Genomic DNA, 17,910 nt, shown 5'->3' on the forward strand with positions numbered 1-17,910 from the left:
CACTACATATTAGCTAAACCTATTGGCCACAGAACAGACAGCCCAGCATTTGCAATATGAGCAAAAGAAGAATCCGCTTCTCCATGCTCTCATTTTCACTGCAGTCCCCTCTTTGCTACATTAACACCTACAGGGGAAATTTCCCTTCCCCCTTTTCAGAGGGTTGGTTTCTGTGGGAGATACTTGGGCTGCTGGCCTGACTCCACACCCTGGCGTCAGGCTGTGGCCATCTGAATGGTATTTATTTCATGACAGAGGACAGGGTAGGACAGATGTCAGAGGAGAGCAAGATCTATGTCTTGGTCCCGTTGCAGTTGGGCTTGATTTGCTGATTCACCCTCATCTACAGGGTGGCTCCCTCGAGTGGGATTAGGATCCCAGGTCACAGCTAATGAACGTGTGTGGCCTTCAGCTGGGGACATCCAAGCCAATGCCAGGGTTAAGCTAAATGAATGATTCAGGCATTATTTGGAAGCAAATTAATTTGTTTATAGGTAGAATTTTGGTCTCGGGGATGGGATGGGGTTTTGGTTTGTTTTTGGGGGGTATTTTTGTTTTTACATCGAGTGATCAAGCAATTTTCTAACCAGCTTGCATTGCTGCATGGGTCATTAAAGGTGACAGATGAGGAAGTCTCACCTAAAACTCAGAATCTGAAGCACGTCAACACAGAGACTCGGAGCAATAGCTGGGCTCTTAGCTATGAAACTCAGTGGAGCAATGGGGAAGACATTGCGCTCACTTACTCTAAGCTAGGAGCATTGCACAATCCTTTAGAGTTTTACTGTTTTTTTGTCATTTGCCACTTGATTTTAAATTGTAAAGGCAGACAATTTTAAAGTGTATGGAAAGTTTCGCTCAAGCATTTTTCCAGTAGAGCCTTCCTTCCCCTGCTAAAGCCCTAAGTGTTGAATTTTGAAATATTTGTGATTCAGTTGCCTGTTCGAATTTTTGCAAACGCCTATAAAAATGAGCAGAACCAAAAAGATATATCTCACCTCGTTTGCTTGAACCTGCCTCTGGGTAAAGTCAGTATGATGAGAGACAGATGTGCCTCACTCCTGTTCTGACATCTGCCAGCATGGAAAATTTACAGTGGTCTCTCAGAATTGGTGAGAGGGGAACGACAGAAAGCTCCATACAAAACCCTGAAGGGATCTGTTTGCCGCATCCTCTGTTAGCAGGATTCTGCAACTTTTCCCCAACCTTCTCCCAGGCACCACAAAAAATGGATAAGGGCCAAGAGCAGTACAGGTCTCACACCCTTCTCCCCACTTCATGATCAGGAACAACCCTATACTTGGGACACAGAAAGGCAGCGGGTCAGCAAATTCACTGAGTTTGCAAATCAGCTGATGTGGAGAAAGTTGTTAATTCCCCTTTAAGACCTGCCTTTTCAAAACTAAATTTTTCAGGTATATTCACCCAGTGCTGCATTTTCACAGCTGACATAAATCTACATGGCAAGGGAATTTACAGCAGACCTTGGCTATGTAGTTATTGGCTATAGCAATCTTGCCCCATGCAGAACAACATGTGGCACAAGCCATCATTTACAGCTGGATTTATACTTGTTTGTTCTAAAGAAATGAACTTGGCAAATCATAAGTTCCCTTTCAAAAAAAGAAGACAAAGAAGAAAGGTGGAAAATAGACAAGACCAGCTAATGCTTATAACATAGAGCCTGCCAGGAAGCTGTTCTGCAGAAGCTCTGATGGGCCAGTGTCCCTTCACGCCAATAGCAAAGCAATTCATTTGGGAAGTCAAATTGGGCCCAAACAACTTCCAAAAATCCCTTTGTCCCTGAATTCTAGCAAAGTTGTACTCCAGGATTTGTTGTTCAGCTCTTTCTGTACCAAAGCAGACAAGCAGCACAGAGCCAAAGGCTCCCAGGACTTTGGGGAAATACTGGTACACATTCAAACCTGTCTGGGAACTGGTGCATAAGGACTGCACCACCACAGCTTCTGGTTACCCAGCTCACCAGTTACAGTCAGCAAAAAAAGCATAAACGACACAAGTGATCTGCAAACCTAGCATCAACCATAGAACCCAAACACTTTGTGTGGAACCTGCTTTTCTGCAGGAGATTTTAATCAGTGTTAAAAAACTCCTGGTGAACACTTTTATTGATGGCATTCATCTTTCCAAAACCAAACTCCTTGCATACGTAAGTATGCACACACCAGCTCTCATCTCACATTTCAACAGAAGTCAGAGCTGGGGTAAACAGCAGATGAAGAGCCGCAGGGACCAGAAACTTCTGGTCACAGCTGCAGCAATGACAGGAGTAGCACAAGTATTGCCAGCGTGTTTCTGAATCTACACCAGAAGATCTAGAGGGAAATTCAGGCCTGGATTCATCTCACCAAACTTTAAACACTTCACTGAGGTTTCAGTGGCAGATGTAAACTCCTCCAGTAAGCTACACAGAGCAACCTGGGTCTCCCTCCCTGATGGAAATGTGTGCAAAAACAAAACCAGGCAATGTCAACACTTCTCCACTAGATCCTTGCAGTTGGATCCTCCAGGGGATCCAGCTGCCTAAATAAAGTGCCTAAGAATAACCTAAGAATCACAGAGAACAACACTTGCTACTTGGGTCTGATTTTCAACTGTGTCCCCTGACTGCAACCAACCCTACCAGCCCCTTCTTCACTTAGAGAGCCACCTAGTTGTCTATCCTTGTATTCATTGTTGTGAATCATTAATATCAACCATAAAACTGAGATGAGAGAAAAAAAAAATCTTAGTATAATCCCATTCTAGTTTACTCCCATCCTTTTATTTCTGCTTTTCTGACTCCCTTATTTTTAGGTTACTGCCTCCAAATTAAGGCAAATTGAAACCTGGTGTGGGTGAGGGAAAGCAGGGAGCTAATTTCAGGACAGTATCTCCATATGCTTTTAAGAAATACATACTACCCACAATGCGTACGATCAGTTTCTAGAGCAGATCACAACAGAATAATTCCAAATACACTGACCAAAAAGTAGCTGTTAAAAGCAGTTTTGATGAACTGTAAAGACACCAATGTAAACTGCTGTAGTATTACCCATGAAGGAACATGCCACTGTATTTGCCAGTCCACAGCAGGCAAACACATAGCTTTTGGACAGCGATAAGGGATGGGCTGCAGGTGCACTCTGCAGGGCAGGTGCTTCCAGCCAAAATGCGCCTGAGGATCCCTGAGAGCTTCAGCATGACCCTGGTAGACAGCAGAAGACATGCTGCACAACTTGCTGTGGGCCATATAGTTCAGGACACGGGGCAGATCAGGACCTCACCCTCTGCCTGCTGCAGGTACATATTTTACATCAACAGGCATACTTGCGGCCCCATGCTCAAGCATCCAGAAAAGGGGACAATAATGGGCTCCTTACCCTTCTGGAAGAAAGGAGCCAAGGCATTTCTAACCCCACACATGTGGAGACCTCCAGGCTGACTATGGAACAAGCATTTAATCCTTCATCTGATCTCCCATAACACAGGATCTTATTAAATTCAAGGTCTCAATCTGTGAATTCAAAAGGACATTTTCCTTTGGGCTTTACATAGCCAAACTACTACCTAAAATTGCAAAATGAGTAACTGAGTTCAAAGCTTGTCATATTGGGGTCAGCAAGGGCCAGACGCATCTGCTCGGGAGAGCTGCCACCGCCAGAGTGTGGAACAAAGCCCAGCGAGAACAAAGAGCCTCCACCACCCTTCCCACCAGGTGTTTCAAGGAAAAAGCACATCCCCTTCATCTTGTTTGAGTGGATGTAAACTTAACAGAATGCACATCTTAGAAATGAACATCTTAGAAATCCAATTCAATAAAAACAAAATGCATGCCCAGGAGGAAAGGGGGAAAACAGTCACGACAGATGCTAGTCACTTCCCTCATGCTCTTCTGGCAGCAATTTAAAATAATCCCTATAATGTCCTCTCTACTGAATTAACAATCAGACATATGATCCAGGTGATAAGCAGCATCCATTCAACTGCACATAACAACATGATGTAACAGATTGGGATAGAAAGAATGCAGGCAGGACTTCATAAACATCTTGCAGCAGCGGGATATTTCCACAGACGACAACAGCTATCAGCAGACGCAGTGTTCACTGGACTCCGAGATGGAGAAGCCGCAGCTGAGGAGAGCCAGTGTCAGAGGTTAGCCTTACCTAGGTGAGCAATGGATGCTTCCAGCACTTTCACAGCTGCAGCATAAATTCCCAAGTGCTTTGAGTTCAGGTTGTCGGTGACTGCTGCTACTAGAGAGACCAGCACTGGGTGTAAGGCGTCTCTGAGCATGGGTGTCATCAAAGCCAGCGCTTCCAGCGCCTGCTGGTTCACTTTTTTGTTGCAATCCTGAAGTCTCAGGACAAAAACATCAAAAATCTGTTAAGAAAACAAACAACATGGAAGCTGGATTGAAATGTCTTTGTTTCAAGAAGGGATAAAGAAACAAGTACCCAGCAATATAAAAGATGAATGTAATACTTTCTGTCAGGTCAGCACTTGCTAGCACAATTTCACTGTTTTTCTGTGGGCTACTCACTGTAGTGGTTGCCACAACCTCATGCTGCTTGAAAAGATTTTCATATTTTATTAAGAGGTTTGGGTGGGGACAGGATAGTTCATATGATGTTTCTCTTTACCTATAAATCATTAAATTAATCCCATTTTAATAATGCAAAATAGTATCTTTGGTATAGAGGTATGAAAACAGGTATTTATGATGCCCATTTTTCCATAAAGTTGTCTCAAGTACTGAGAGTAGTTTTGATTTTGCCAAAACTGTGGCTGGATGAGATCCAAGTTTTGTTTTATCTGTCTCAGAACCTGCATCTGAAGGAGTGCAGATGCTGATGAACTCTTCAGGATCCAGACCATTTGTCTAGCTAACAGGTAGACTTCTGAAGTTTAATGTGCTGTGCAGTTCTCATTAGAGCAGGTTCAGTCCCTTGACAGCCACATTATCAGGGACCATTTTCTGAAAAGGGAAAAAAGCAGCTGCTGGGAGGAGGAAGAAAAGAAGATCTGTCTCTAGACATTTTTCTCCTCTTTCCAAAGAGAAAAAAGGACCCCCAGGAAGGGTGAGAACAGTCTCTCCCAAGCAGGAAAGGGATGAGGATGGAAGTCCTCATAGGAGAGGACTAGGCAGAGGAATAGGCAATCATATCTGCACAAGACAAGATAAAATTTACAGAAGCATCCTTTAAAAAAAAAAAATTTTTTTTTTTTAAATCAACCCAGCCTGATACTTCTTTCCCCCATCCCAACCCATTTTTCTTCTAAAGAATAATTGCCAAGCTTTCAGTGGCTGGATTTCCTTTATTTCAACCTAAATGGTAGTAGGAGACAGCAGAAGCTAGAGCAACAGTAAATTCTGTCATCATCTCATGAACAGCACCAGTAGGCACCTGCCAGAGAAATACATCTGGACTGAAATTACTTGCCCTGAAGCCTGGAGTTGAATTAAATTATTCTGGGTAAGAAGAGACCAGCCTGTCCCAAACAACTAGCATGTAGTGCCAAGACACACTGAGTTAACTTTACGGGTATAGGCTTGGGAAGGGAGCTAACAGGAAAGGAGCAATAGAGATACCCTACATACCTGGACAATGTTAGTGGAGATGAGCTGGGGTCTGCTTTTGCAGTGATCTAGGAGGAGCACCACGCCCTCCATTCGTGTCTGAAACTCCTTGGCTGTCAGGAGCTTGTAAAGCTCCTTGAGCTGTTCAGTTTCTTCCACAGTCTGAAGTGACGTGCGACGGACTGTCTGACGGGGTAAGATGAGTACATCAGAGCCAGACCTCAAATTGGAAAATAAAAACAAGGTAAGACCTTTTGATGATAAAAACTTCAGTTAATTGTGAGGAAAACATCTTGAGGAGACTTCCTAATGATGTGATTTCAGCTAGATCCTGATCTGAAAAGCAACTTGGATCTCATGACAATCATTACAGGAGACAATCTGCAAGTAACATTATTGCTAGTGCTCAGGAAAACCAAGGCACCAAGTTTGGGATTCATCTCATTTATCTTCAGATGTCTTCCCAGGTACTTATCTAGCATCCCTTTGTGAGGAAAAATAGGCACCACTTCAAAGTTTAAATGCCTCATCTCATGGGAGGTGTCTGTATTATAAGGAAATTAATTACTCTGGAGAAGTGTCTCTACAACAGGTATGAGAATCTAGATAAATAGCTCAGATGCATCTGAACAGATGAATCCTACCCAGAGAGATTAAGGGACATATCTGAAAGGATCCAGAGGATCAGTAACAGAGACAAAAACAGAAGCCAGCCATCCCACCACTATGCTCACATTAATTGCTTCCCTAGGGACTGGATCCACAGCTTAACAAACCCAATGGGAACAATTCTCTTGGATCAACCTCTCTCTGCCATGAGCATGGGGAGATCCTAACTATGCTAGTGAGGCGTGGGGTCACCTTCCTGCCACCACTGAGCCCAACAGAGCTAAATAAATCCACCCTGTTATCAGAGGAGAACAGATACAAGCAGCTGTCCCATTGGCGTACGAAGACAGCAAGGACCAAATGCCTATCTTGAATGCTGATTGCAGCACAGGGGGAAAAAACATGCTGTCCATCAATCAACCAGTAGTGGGTCTGAATGACATGAATAGCTACAGAAAAAGTCCACGTTGAGACATCTGTTGACCAGAACTGGTCAGAAAATCATGATTCAGCCAGGCCAAACCACATGCATGGAAAGTGCTGTTTTTGGGAATGGCATCTTGGTTCTAGACTAGGACTTCTCATCAAACCACCCATCTAAAAAAGACTCCACTTAGATAAGAATACCCTGATTGAAATTACTTGTCCCAAGTCAAACAGCAGAGACACGACCCTCTCACAGCCTCCACAATACTGTCCTTGCCACTGCACTGGATCTTCTGAGCTGCAGCTGGTGGCTGTCTCTTCCTCTCTCTCAATTTTTGTGGAAAATCCTCCAGAGAACTTGTGTTCAAGCCTAATGCAGAAGTAGACATTTTTTATCATAGAAGATTTATGGGGCAAGGAAACAGTATTTGGCACAGCTCATCTTCACCAGAAAGATTTTACTGAGGAAGAGACATGTAAAGCTTGTCATGTGCTTTGTCAGATACAACAGAAGTGCTCAGTACCCTCCATCAGAAGGCAAGTTGTCCTGGGGCATCATCAAGCCACTGTTCCTAGACTTCCTGGGGTCCTTGGCAGATGGAGGTTCGCATTTATGGTCTTCTATCCCCTACATATATATATAAAAAAACATGAATCTATAGAAGATAAAATAGTAAATTACTTGTTTAAAACACAAGTTATAACCAGGATCACTGCTACCAAGAAAGGCTTAGGAAAACATTTCATAACTTAGAGAGGGAGACAGGCCAGAGATTCAGCGATGTCTACTATTTGTTTTCAATAACCCAAGGCAGGTTATACGTGCTACCATAATGCGCAGCAGTATAAAATCCTGAATTCATTAGTCTTGAGCACAAATGGGAATAATGCGAACTGGTAGGGAACAAGCTTTCTTAAAGGGCATAGCGGGAAACTTTTGGATTCTCTGCAGGTTGGTCCATGGTGTTGGGAGCTGATTTGGTTCACACTCACTCTCCCTATTCCAGCACAAAGGCACATTCCTTTCTAGAATGTAATTGGAGAGGAATGAAAAAAAAAAAAAGGGATGATTTTCCATGGATGCCAAATTCACGAAGCTTCTTCCAGCTCCACAGTGCATGACAGCAGGGCAGTATTCCCAGAACACAGACAATGTATGTACTAATTATGATTGCCTTGTGCATCTTTTGTACATTTGGAAATTTTCTTGGCACTACCACTTCCTTCATCTTTTGCAAAGCCTCTATTATCTTCAGAAGCACTATTCTCACTTCTTTGCTTTACTGGGGGCAGGGGGGTAGTGTTTTTTATGCTTGAAGGTAAAAAACATTTTCTCCTACTTCCCTTTCCTGTTTGTGGCTGATATTCAAAGTACACCCACTTTATTTCTAACAATACTAGTTCTTTCACTGTCTGCAGATAAACAGGCTGAGGATCAACAGTTCATTCCCAGGAGCAAAATGATTCAGCGGAGGAAGAATGAGATAAAGAAAGATTAGGTATGTTTAATCTCGTATTAGCAATCTCAGTACTTGCATGAAGGAGACATTTCTCCTGCCAAGCACTTACTTTCTGCTTAAGTGTTGCCATAACGTCTTCCAAGTCACGTGAGGGGACAGACTGTTTCAAGTACCTATCAAATTTTTGATGACTCATCAATATATTCAGCATCTTCCGTCCATAACACCTAACACAGGAAAGAGAGAAATGAACACAGACTATTACTGTCTTTTCTCCCTTGTGAATAAACAGAGGAAAAGTGTTAATAGAATAAGCTGATATTTTAAACTCGTCATGTGCAATACCTTCATGAGAAGGTATTACCTATTCAGCAAAGAGAGATATTTACCGCCACTTGCCGTCACTGCACAATGCTGGCAGCTGAACACAAGAGGCAAGAGGAGAACACAGGGCAACGGGAAAATACAATTTCACTCTGAAATTGTGGGTATGCTTCTATGGGATCGAAGAATCCCATGGGACATGCGAAGCAGGACGACCTCCTGCTTTGCTGTCATGGCTTATTTGCAGTGTTTTGCTGCCATTGCACAATAATTTACCTTTCTTTAACTGGCAGAGAAGCTAGGACAAATCACCTCATGCTTACAATTTATTATTCTACACTACATGTATGCACATGGGCAGCAAGTTGTTCATATGTTCTTGGCATCTATAAATGGGAATTTAAATTAATAATCAAAGTAAGGTTTTTTTGGTTTGGTTTGGTTTTGCTACTGTGAAACTACAGCTATCTTCAAGATGAAATTTGGAGATTGTTCAGCCACAGACAACATTACACAATGATTGGGAAGAAAAATTTGTGACTATCATAGGCAACTAAATCTGCAGAAGAGGTTTAGAAAGACTGAATACATTGGTTAAAGACAGCTGGCATATTTCTAGGACAGTCTTAACGTTATCGGAAATAAATGCTTGGGATCCTTCAGTGATGAACAGTGGCTGTTGTGGTTTAACCCGGCAGGCAGCCAAACAGCACACAGCCGCTCGCTCACTCCCCCCACCCCCCCTCAGCGGGACAGGGAGAGAATTAGGGGGGAGAGGGGGGGAGGGGGAGTAAAATTCATGGATTGAGATAAAGACAGTTTAATAGAACAGAAAAGGAAGGGGAAATGATGATAATAATAATAATAACAACAACAACAATAATGATAGAATATACAAAATGAGAGATGCACAATGCAATTGCTCACCACCCACTGAGCAATGCCCAAAGAGCGATCGCTACTTCCTGGACCACGCTTCTTATTTATATATTGAGCATGACATCATATGGTATGGAATACCCTGTTGGCCAGTTGGGTTAGCTGTCCTGGCTATGCTCCCTCCCAGCTTCTTTTGCACCTGGCAGAGCATGGGAAGCTGAAAAGTCCTTGACTAGTAGGGTACTTAGCAACAACTAAAACCATCAGGGTGTTATCAACATTCTTCTCATACTAAATCCAAATCACAGCACTAGGAAGAAATTTAACTCTATCCCAGCCAAAACCAAGACAGTGGCCAACGCTTCAGCTTTGCATTGCACACATAAGACCAAACAAAATTGTTTGACTGACTAATCTGAGTTGATCTGAATAAAGAATCATTCAAGTCACAGGAATTTGGCAATGGTTCTTCTTGCTGGACAACCTCATGTTACCCAGTACAGTCATTTCCCCAGACAAGATTTTCCACACTGTGAAGTAACTTTCTTAATATTTACTTTACCTTCCACTCTTTTGTGGTTTTATCATTTATAGCCAGACATCAAACAGTTTTCATATTTTAGGAAGTGAAATGAAGGTCATCACCTTGTCTCCTGATGACTGTCCTGAGCAAGCTTCACCAGCGTGCGCACCAGCAGCTCGGTACTGTCACGTGTGCCCGACAGGAGCTTCTCGGCTCCGATTTGCTCCATCGCAGTCAGTAGGTGTTCAGCCGCACACTTCCGCACCAGGACATTGCGGTGCCTGGAAACAAGAGAACAAACACTGGAGCAGAGGGACAAGGAAGGCCAGAAGCACAGGTCTCGGTCATAGCATACTCCCTGTCATTGCTGGGAGAAGGAGGCATGTGTTCTCGCTGCAATTTTAGTCACCCGTAGAAGATTCTGTCCTCAGATAAACACAAAGTTGGCACTGTACAGAGGGACTACCTGCAAGGAAGGGGGAAGGAATTCAATCTCCCTGGACTATCTGATACTCAATTTCTTTCCCGAAATTAAGTCTGAGAAAGAGGGAAATGAAAGACAATTCATGCTGACTCATCAGAGGGCTCCCACTATACAGACAGAGCTGAAGCAGGAGTGAGGCTTATTCTACCCATTTATCTCCAAATCTGCACACCCTTAAAAAAAAAAACGGGGAAAAACCCTGTGGTTTTTTTCTGTGGGGCATGAAGCTGCAGAATATCCAGCTATGCAGCCAGTTTGTTCTCTGAGGCTTGGCAAGAGGTATGTTTGAATGTTTTACCCTTTTCAAAAGCTGAGGAAAGGGTAGCAGTCGTTTTAGCCAGGTTGTCCTTTCTAGTGGGTGCCTATTTGAAACTATCAGGCACAGCACTAATATTTTAAGGTAGCGTTTGCTTCAGCTATCCCATAGGAGTTGGCCTGTGAAGGCGTCTGTAAAGTGACTCACCATCTCAAGGCTAACATGCAGCGTCAATTTGAATAGAAAGTGGAGCTCTAAGGACACGACAGTCAGACAGACTCCTCTCGGCAGGAGCTGCGCCTGCTGTGCAGGCTGTGCCGCGCCCAGCGGGTTCTCCCCCGCGTGCTCTGCGTCCCAGCAATTAGCTCCTTATTTCTCAAGTTAATGGCATAATGATGATGCATGGTTTTTCCCAGCGCTTCTGTGGTTAGCGTTGTGAAATATCAAAGGGTGCTCACTGCTGGAATTGCCATTGTCCCTCTTCCCGCAAAGCCACAAGGCTGTATCACCACCCTTTGCAGGGACTTTCGCTTCTCCATCATTGACCATGTCTAGGCAGCATTGACAGACTGTGAGAACGAATAGGCTGAGGTAGGGCAGAAGTAGATGACAAGAGGAAGGGAGCGAGGTTGATCAGAGAATCTAATCACCAAGTTCACAGAAGATGCAGGAGAAAGGACCCTTCCCTCCCATCATTCCCCTTCTGCCTCCCCTCCCTTCCTCCTACCCACACAATTTAAGGTGAAAGATATCACTAAAAGAACATACTGGACTCCACTAGCCATGAGAGCAGTCATCGCTCGTGCAGGAGTCACACTCCCCACCATGATCCCCAGGGATCGATTGGCTGCTTTCTGAATGAACTCGCTGGAGTCCCCCATCTTCTGGAGCAAGACCCGAGCAACCTCATCCACCTCTTGGTCCATGTGCTTCTTCATGGTCCTGAAGAGCTCTTCAAGAGTGCTGATTGCAAAGCGAGACACCTTTGAGCGGAGGTTGTTCACCTGGGGAAGTCAGGAGGGGAAATGTAAGAATCACCTTGTAAAGAAAATCAGTTCCCCTAGACAACCCTGTGCTGGTTTTGGCTGGGGTAGGGTAAATTTTCTTCATAGTAGCTGGTATGGGGCTATGTTTTGGATTTGTGCTGGAAACAGTGTTGATAACACAGGGATGTTTTCGTTACAGCTGAGCAGTGCTTACACAGAGCCAAGGCCTTTTCTGCTCCTCACCCCACCCCACCAGCGAGCAGGCTGGGGGTGCACAAGACGTTGGGAGGGGACACAGCTGGGGCAGCTGACCCCAACTGATCAAAGGGATATTCCATGCCATATGACGTCATGCTCAGCATATAAAGCTGGGGGAAGAAGAAGGAAGGGGGGGACGTTCGGAGTGATGGCGTTTGTAACCCAAGTAACCGTTACGCATGATGGAGCCCTGCTTTCCTGGAGATGGCTGAACACCTGCCTGCCGATGGGAAGTAGTGAATGAATTCCTTGTTTTGCTTTGCTTGTGTGCACGGCTTTTGCTTTACCTATTAAACTGTCTTTACCTCAACCCCCAAGTTTTCTCACTTTTACTCTTCTGATTCTCTCCCCCATCCCACAACAGGGAGGAGTGAGCGAGTGACTGTGTGGTGCTTAGTTGCCGGCTGGGGTTAAACCACAACAAAGTCACAGGAAACAACAAGGCTTCGCACTGTGTCCAGGTGGAACATAAGAGCACAGTAAAAGCAGAAGACCACAAGCACAGAAACACACTTACTCTGATACCAACTTCTCTGCCTTCAGGCCCTCTTATACAATACAATTTTAACGAGACTGCAGGCCTAAAAAATATTTTTTCACCTAGAACAAAATGGCTACTTAGCCCATAATGTGCACTGCTTTGATTTTAGGCCCTTTTATTGAAAACAAACAAACAAAAATTAAAGCAAGGGCTGCTTTTAAACTATAAAGGCACAATTCATAAAGACAAGATAGAGGAAAAGTAGTACTTTCCTCCTGTCCAAAATGCAGCACTGGCCGTTTGAGCACTCAACCAGGAAACAGAAAATACGGGCTTAAGTCTACAGACTAATTCACAGCAGGGATGTGAGTCCATCTGCGGCTCCATCTACTCAGGAGAACCCTAGCTGTTGGACTCAAGGCACTCAGGGATCCTGGAGATCACATGCAATTACAGCTGCGATCAGTGGGGTTTTACAGCATTCAGTGCTGCTTTGGAGTGATCCCTGCTTCCAAAAGGCTATCCCACAAGGGTAAGGAAGAAGCATCTGAGAGTCATGTGCTTCATTTGAAAGATACTTTGAATGACAGAACAGTGGTTCTTTCTGCCAGACTTAGTTGTGCCTGTTAATAAAAATGAACAACATAAGTGCTAGAGGTGCTTGTGAAAACAAAATCTGGGACTGGCGTGAAATGAAAGCTGAAAGATGTCTCTGCACTGAGTGTGTAGAACAGAGAGGAGAAAATTTCCTCAGAAATATAAAAGTGATACAAAAATCAGATGAGCTAAGCTGAAAGGGCTTCTTCTCCTGACCCTGATCTCAGAGTGGGAGAATTTGAGTCCTGCATATCTAAACAGAAAGGTTTGAAGAGTCCAACAACACAAGGGGCATTCAAGCCTCCAACATCATTAAATATTGGATAGAAGGACTGATTTTCATGGAAATGAGCTAAGTCCTACTGTCTTCTGCAAGCAAAGGAAAGTTTAATATATTTGGCAATCGTGTAGTAAGAGTACAAGGCAGCTTGTTCAGGCCACAGACAAGCGCCAACTTGGAAATAGAGCCACAGATGTTATTAAGGAGCTTAGGTTGAGACCTCTCTGTTAACTGAGAGATGAGATAGTGAAGCTGTGCGCAACTGCCCTGCAAACCCCACAGCCAGGCCGCTCCAAGCACCCAGTGGCTGCAGTGCAAAATTCCACTGGTGCACGGAGGCAACAGATAAATGGAAAGGGCAAATTACCAAAAAGCACACAGAAAGGAAGAAGGAGAAGACATCATCAGGAAACACTAGAAAATAAATACCTGCAGTCAATCCGCGAGGATGCTGAGGAGGAGGACGAAGTGGGAGGAACCTGGGAGGTAAAAGCTGCAGTGTTTAATTACAGCTTGGGCAGAGATTTGGGCTGTGGCAACTCACCTGATTAGTGTCTCAGTTTCTGCATTTGTATATTGCATTATAATGACACCTAGCTCAAAGAGGAGAGAGACAGATGCCCTACATGCCAGTAAATATAGCTCTATGTACAGACAGATCATATAGATAGGTGACATACCTATTAGAAAAATGAGGTCTAAAAATAGTAATGAAAGCAGACACTGAGCACAGATGTAAATGAACAAGCACATATCTACTCTACGCCCCATGTACAAGGTACACGGGACACAATTAAACACAATGTTCTTACCTCTTTGGTAACTGCCACGGAAACATCATGAAGTCTACAAAGAAGGACTTCTGAGTGGCAGATAGCCAGGCGTCTGACACTGAAGAGTCCCTTTGCCTTCTGCTGCCTGAAAGGCAATTACCAGAAAGATTGATTTTTCTCACCACCCAAGAACTAGGCAACACCCTCTGAAATTATCAGGGTGTCAGCTCAAAGGCAGGTGCTTCTCATACAGCACTTAATTAAACCATGGAACTCGTTGCCACAGGATGCTGTGGCAGTCAAAAGTGTACATAAATTCAAAAGGCAAATAGATGGTTTCAGAGTGGATGGGTTAATTTGTGGCCATTAAACAAGACAGCCTTTCTGAAATCCCTGGCACACGAAGTCCCTATGTCGCTGCTTCCTAGAAGCTGGGAGCTGTGCCATGTTTCCGTTTCTTGCACCCTCCCTGGACCCTGTCCCTGAGCTACAGTCCCATCTGGCTGTTACTGGGGCATTTTCCCTCTTCGCCATCCCCAGAGGGCAGTTCGGGAGTGAGAGTCTGCGCTGCCACTCCATAGCCGAGTTTGCACTCTGCAATGTAGTTTTGTCCCTCCACCCCCACCCCCCCAAAAAAAAAGAAAAAAAAAAAAAAGCAGTATGTCCTGAAAGATTCCACACCTGGGCAAGAAGAGCTGAAATCATGGATTTTCCAGAAAATCACTACTTAAAATAGCACCCACAACAGCGACCTGTTATTTAAAAGTAGTAAAAAGCCGCTTCTTTCAGCACTTTCTTTGTGAAGGACCTGACCTACATGAAGGCATACGATGCAGTCACTGGTTCACCAGGGCTGCCGGGCGAGACTGGGGACCCATCCTCACTGGGGTCCCTGAGTGTAGCCCGGACCCCCGACACCTGCAGCAGCTCTCTGCACCTCACAGGGCACCGAACAGGAACAGGGAAGAGAAAGGGGAGAGGGGCAAAACAAAGCAATTGCACAAGGAGATGCATCACAGAAGATTTTTCATGGTTATCCCAGTGTGAACAGAGCCCTAGTGAGTGTATGCTGACCCAGAAATCAAAAAGACAACCAATATCACCTGAAATTTGTAGAGTCTCCTCCCATCTGTGTCTAATTTCAGGACACACTGCAATTATCAACAAAACATCTTTGGCCCATATTAAGCAGTGAGGAGGAAAAAGCTTAATTCTAAAAGTGCAGGATTCCTAAAAGATTTTTTCTTTTTCCTTGGCTTCTGCCACGAACCCTCAGGAGAAATGACAGGCTGAGCAACTCTGCACCACGTCTCAGTCTGTTTCTCAGAAATAGGAACTCCCCACAGGCGCTGCTGGGACTCATGTGCAGGAGGTCACAGGGAGGCCCTGTCTCTGGCTGCCGCTGCCAGCAGCGGGACCAGAGGTAAATCCTTACTCAGTCCCACCTGGGCCAGTGACCTCAGGCCCCCAAATATCTAAATTCAAGACCACTTCCATCCTGCTTCTGGCTTCAGCCAGCAAATCATCTTGTTCCACAACTTTCTCTCTTCCCTGAGGATTTCATTTGCAGCTACATGGAACAGAAGGCAAAGCTAGGAAAGAGCACAGACTTGCTGCAGCTGTAGCACTGCTACAGACCAAGGCAAATAAAAGGCTGCTCTCACATCTTTATACTGTGACTGCTTTGGATTGGTTTCACTAGTTCCCTTTGGACATCTGGGCTGTCTTCTAACTTACCTTTACACTGAGAGGGAGAAAGAATGAACAGGGGGCTTTCTTACCAGTCGTCGCTGCTGAGCCACGTGAGCGCGTTGAGCAGCCCCTGCTGTGGGTGAGGGAAGGGTCTGGCTTCCCAGGCGTCCCCACAGTCTGGCTCCTCTCCCCACTCCAGGAAGTCCAGAGCAATGGCTGGCAGCGAGTTCGCTGTAAGGAGAGGGTCAGGCACCAGCATCACATACCCCGGGGCAACCTACCCCACCACCAAGCAGACTGCAACCCAACCTCCCAGCCAAGATTACATATAGGTGCAAACTGGCATTGCTTCAGAGACTTCCTGCTGTCTGGCTCATTGCTTTCCCCAGCACCCAACCATCTCCCAGTCATTCCCAGCTGGGCACCAGCTCCTTGTGTAAACCTGAAAATTGCACACACAGAGCCAGCTCCCATGTCCATGTAGGTACCATAACCAGCTTGCAGATTCATAGTGCCGCAGAGCTCACACTCACTGGCAGCCAGTGCCGCCCAGCAGGACTTGCTACCCCAGGAGTAAGCTCCTGAAATCTGTACATACCTCCCTGTATCACCTCCCTGTTACCTGGAGCACTGGGGACAGAGGCACCCTGTAACTTTCCAAGGAAACACCTCCAGCTGCCCCCAGTGAGCACCAAGCCTGAACAACCGAGTCCTGCTGGGCTCGGGTGAATACCCAAGGAGCAACCACCAGGGAACGGTGATACCTGACCCTCTAAATCTGCCAGTGCCTCTGTTTCCATTTACTTCAAATACTCTAGACAGCAGGCAGCTGAGTGCACATACATTTTAGCATACTATTGGGAAAGTAGTAGTTTATGGATTTTGCTATTTTCCAAGCGTTATGAATATTTACTATTTCAGAGGTACCCACTGGCTGTATTTTGAAGATGCTGAGGTGAAATTTATTTGTCATCAAATGTACTTGTTTGCAAACTGTGCAACGCCTAAGCTTTCTCTTGTGGAAAAATGCAATTTCTAGTCTAGATAGTTGTGACAAAAAAGCCTTCCAAATGTGAACTGAGAATAAAAATATGTAAATATAGATGCAAATTGTTGGCAAACACACTTTCTTGATGATAAATATACAAGGTATAAGAAAATTCAGATGACAAATGCATTTGTTATGAAACCTATTTGTCATGAAAAGCACTGTAGGTCAAAAATTTCATGTCTTGCACTCAAAAGCTCATTTTCTAAAGTGTAGATGAAAACATCTGAGCTGTCTAAAAGTATTGAGTATAAATATTGCACAGAATCTAGATGAACTGCTATGGACTCTGTAGGGTTTTTATGCTACCTTGCATGGTCTACAAAGTATGGAGGATGGAGGAACTGTAAAATCAAAAATATTCAGATGGGGACTAATTTGGATGTCAGCAATAGCACTGTCACTGACATCAGTGATGTCACTGCACGAGTATGTACATATATACTTCTATCTCCAATATGAATGGTCAATTTCGAAAATCTGAGTAGCATCACTAGAAAAGACCATTCAAAGTATCATTCCTAGCTCTCTTTTTCTTAACTCACACTACTTAGGATCATAACATGAGATAGGCTACCCACAAAGGAGAAACGAGAATCACTATGGATCACTAAACGAGAATCACTATCTGCTGTATATTTATTGCAGGTAGCAAACAGCCTGGGAGCACCAGGCAGCCTCTCCTGTATGTCACCTGCTACACATGGCCACCGTATTTGGGTGGAGTGACAGAAGAGGCACTGCTTGTTCCCAGTTTGCACTGCAGGCAGTGGGATGAGAGAGCCTAGAAGCCGTTAAGCACTTCTAGGTGCATGATTGTACCAAGTCACTAATTTCCACGCAGAGAAAACCCTTGCTGCGATAGTAGAAAAGCTGGCTGGAGAGCCAGACAGCAGCATAGGCAGCGGGCCAACAGGGTGAGCGGCTAATTGATCATGGTGGTACACATGTGTGCACAGTGAGCACACACCCAGCCAGACTGCACCGGAGCTCAGTTACAGCTGCCTCCTGGCACCAGTGTTATGTTTTCGCCTATCAGTATGGGCAAAAGCTAGAGGCTCAGGGCTTTACCACTACTTTAATCCGCTCGAGTTTCCAATGGATCTGTAAGAATCAACTGCTCCAGTACCACCAAGCTGGAGTGGATCCAAAGCAGGTTTGCTCTCAATCCTCAGGACAGGCTTTGGACCCGAGATCCTACCTGTGGTTGAGGAATGAGGCAATTTGTGCTCCTTGTGCGAGGAAAGAGC

At 44.8% G+C, this 17,910-nt stretch overlaps 1 protein-coding gene across 1 annotated transcript in view; it reads right to left on the bottom strand.

Moving 5' to 3' along the window:
* FAM179A (family with sequence similarity 179, member A) overlaps positions 1–17,910 on the bottom strand; it is a 32,425-nt gene that overhangs the window by 3,992 nt on the left and 10,523 nt on the right. The window contains exons 10-17 of the mRNA XM_009573016.1: positions 15,702–15,843; positions 13,960–14,065; positions 11,314–11,549; positions 9,928–10,086; positions 8,189–8,306; positions 7,144–7,247; positions 5,606–5,804; positions 4,170–4,386 (exon numbers count right to left, since the gene is read on the bottom strand). Of these exons, the coding sequence (XP_009571311.1) occupies positions 4,170–4,386; positions 5,606–5,804; positions 7,144–7,247; positions 8,189–8,306; positions 9,928–10,086; positions 11,314–11,549; positions 13,960–14,065; positions 15,702–15,843 (1,281 nt within the window). The remainder of the gene's footprint in view (positions 1–4,169; positions 4,387–5,605; positions 5,805–7,143; positions 7,248–8,188; positions 8,307–9,927; positions 10,087–11,313; positions 11,550–13,959; positions 14,066–15,701; positions 15,844–17,910) is intronic.

Source organism: Fulmarus glacialis, unplaced genomic scaffold (genome assembly GCF_000690835.1).
Source record: "Fulmarus glacialis isolate BGI_N327 unplaced genomic scaffold, ASM69083v1 scaffold3770, whole genome shotgun sequence".
Taxonomy (NCBI): domain Eukaryota; kingdom Metazoa; phylum Chordata; class Aves; order Procellariiformes; family Procellariidae; genus Fulmarus; species Fulmarus glacialis.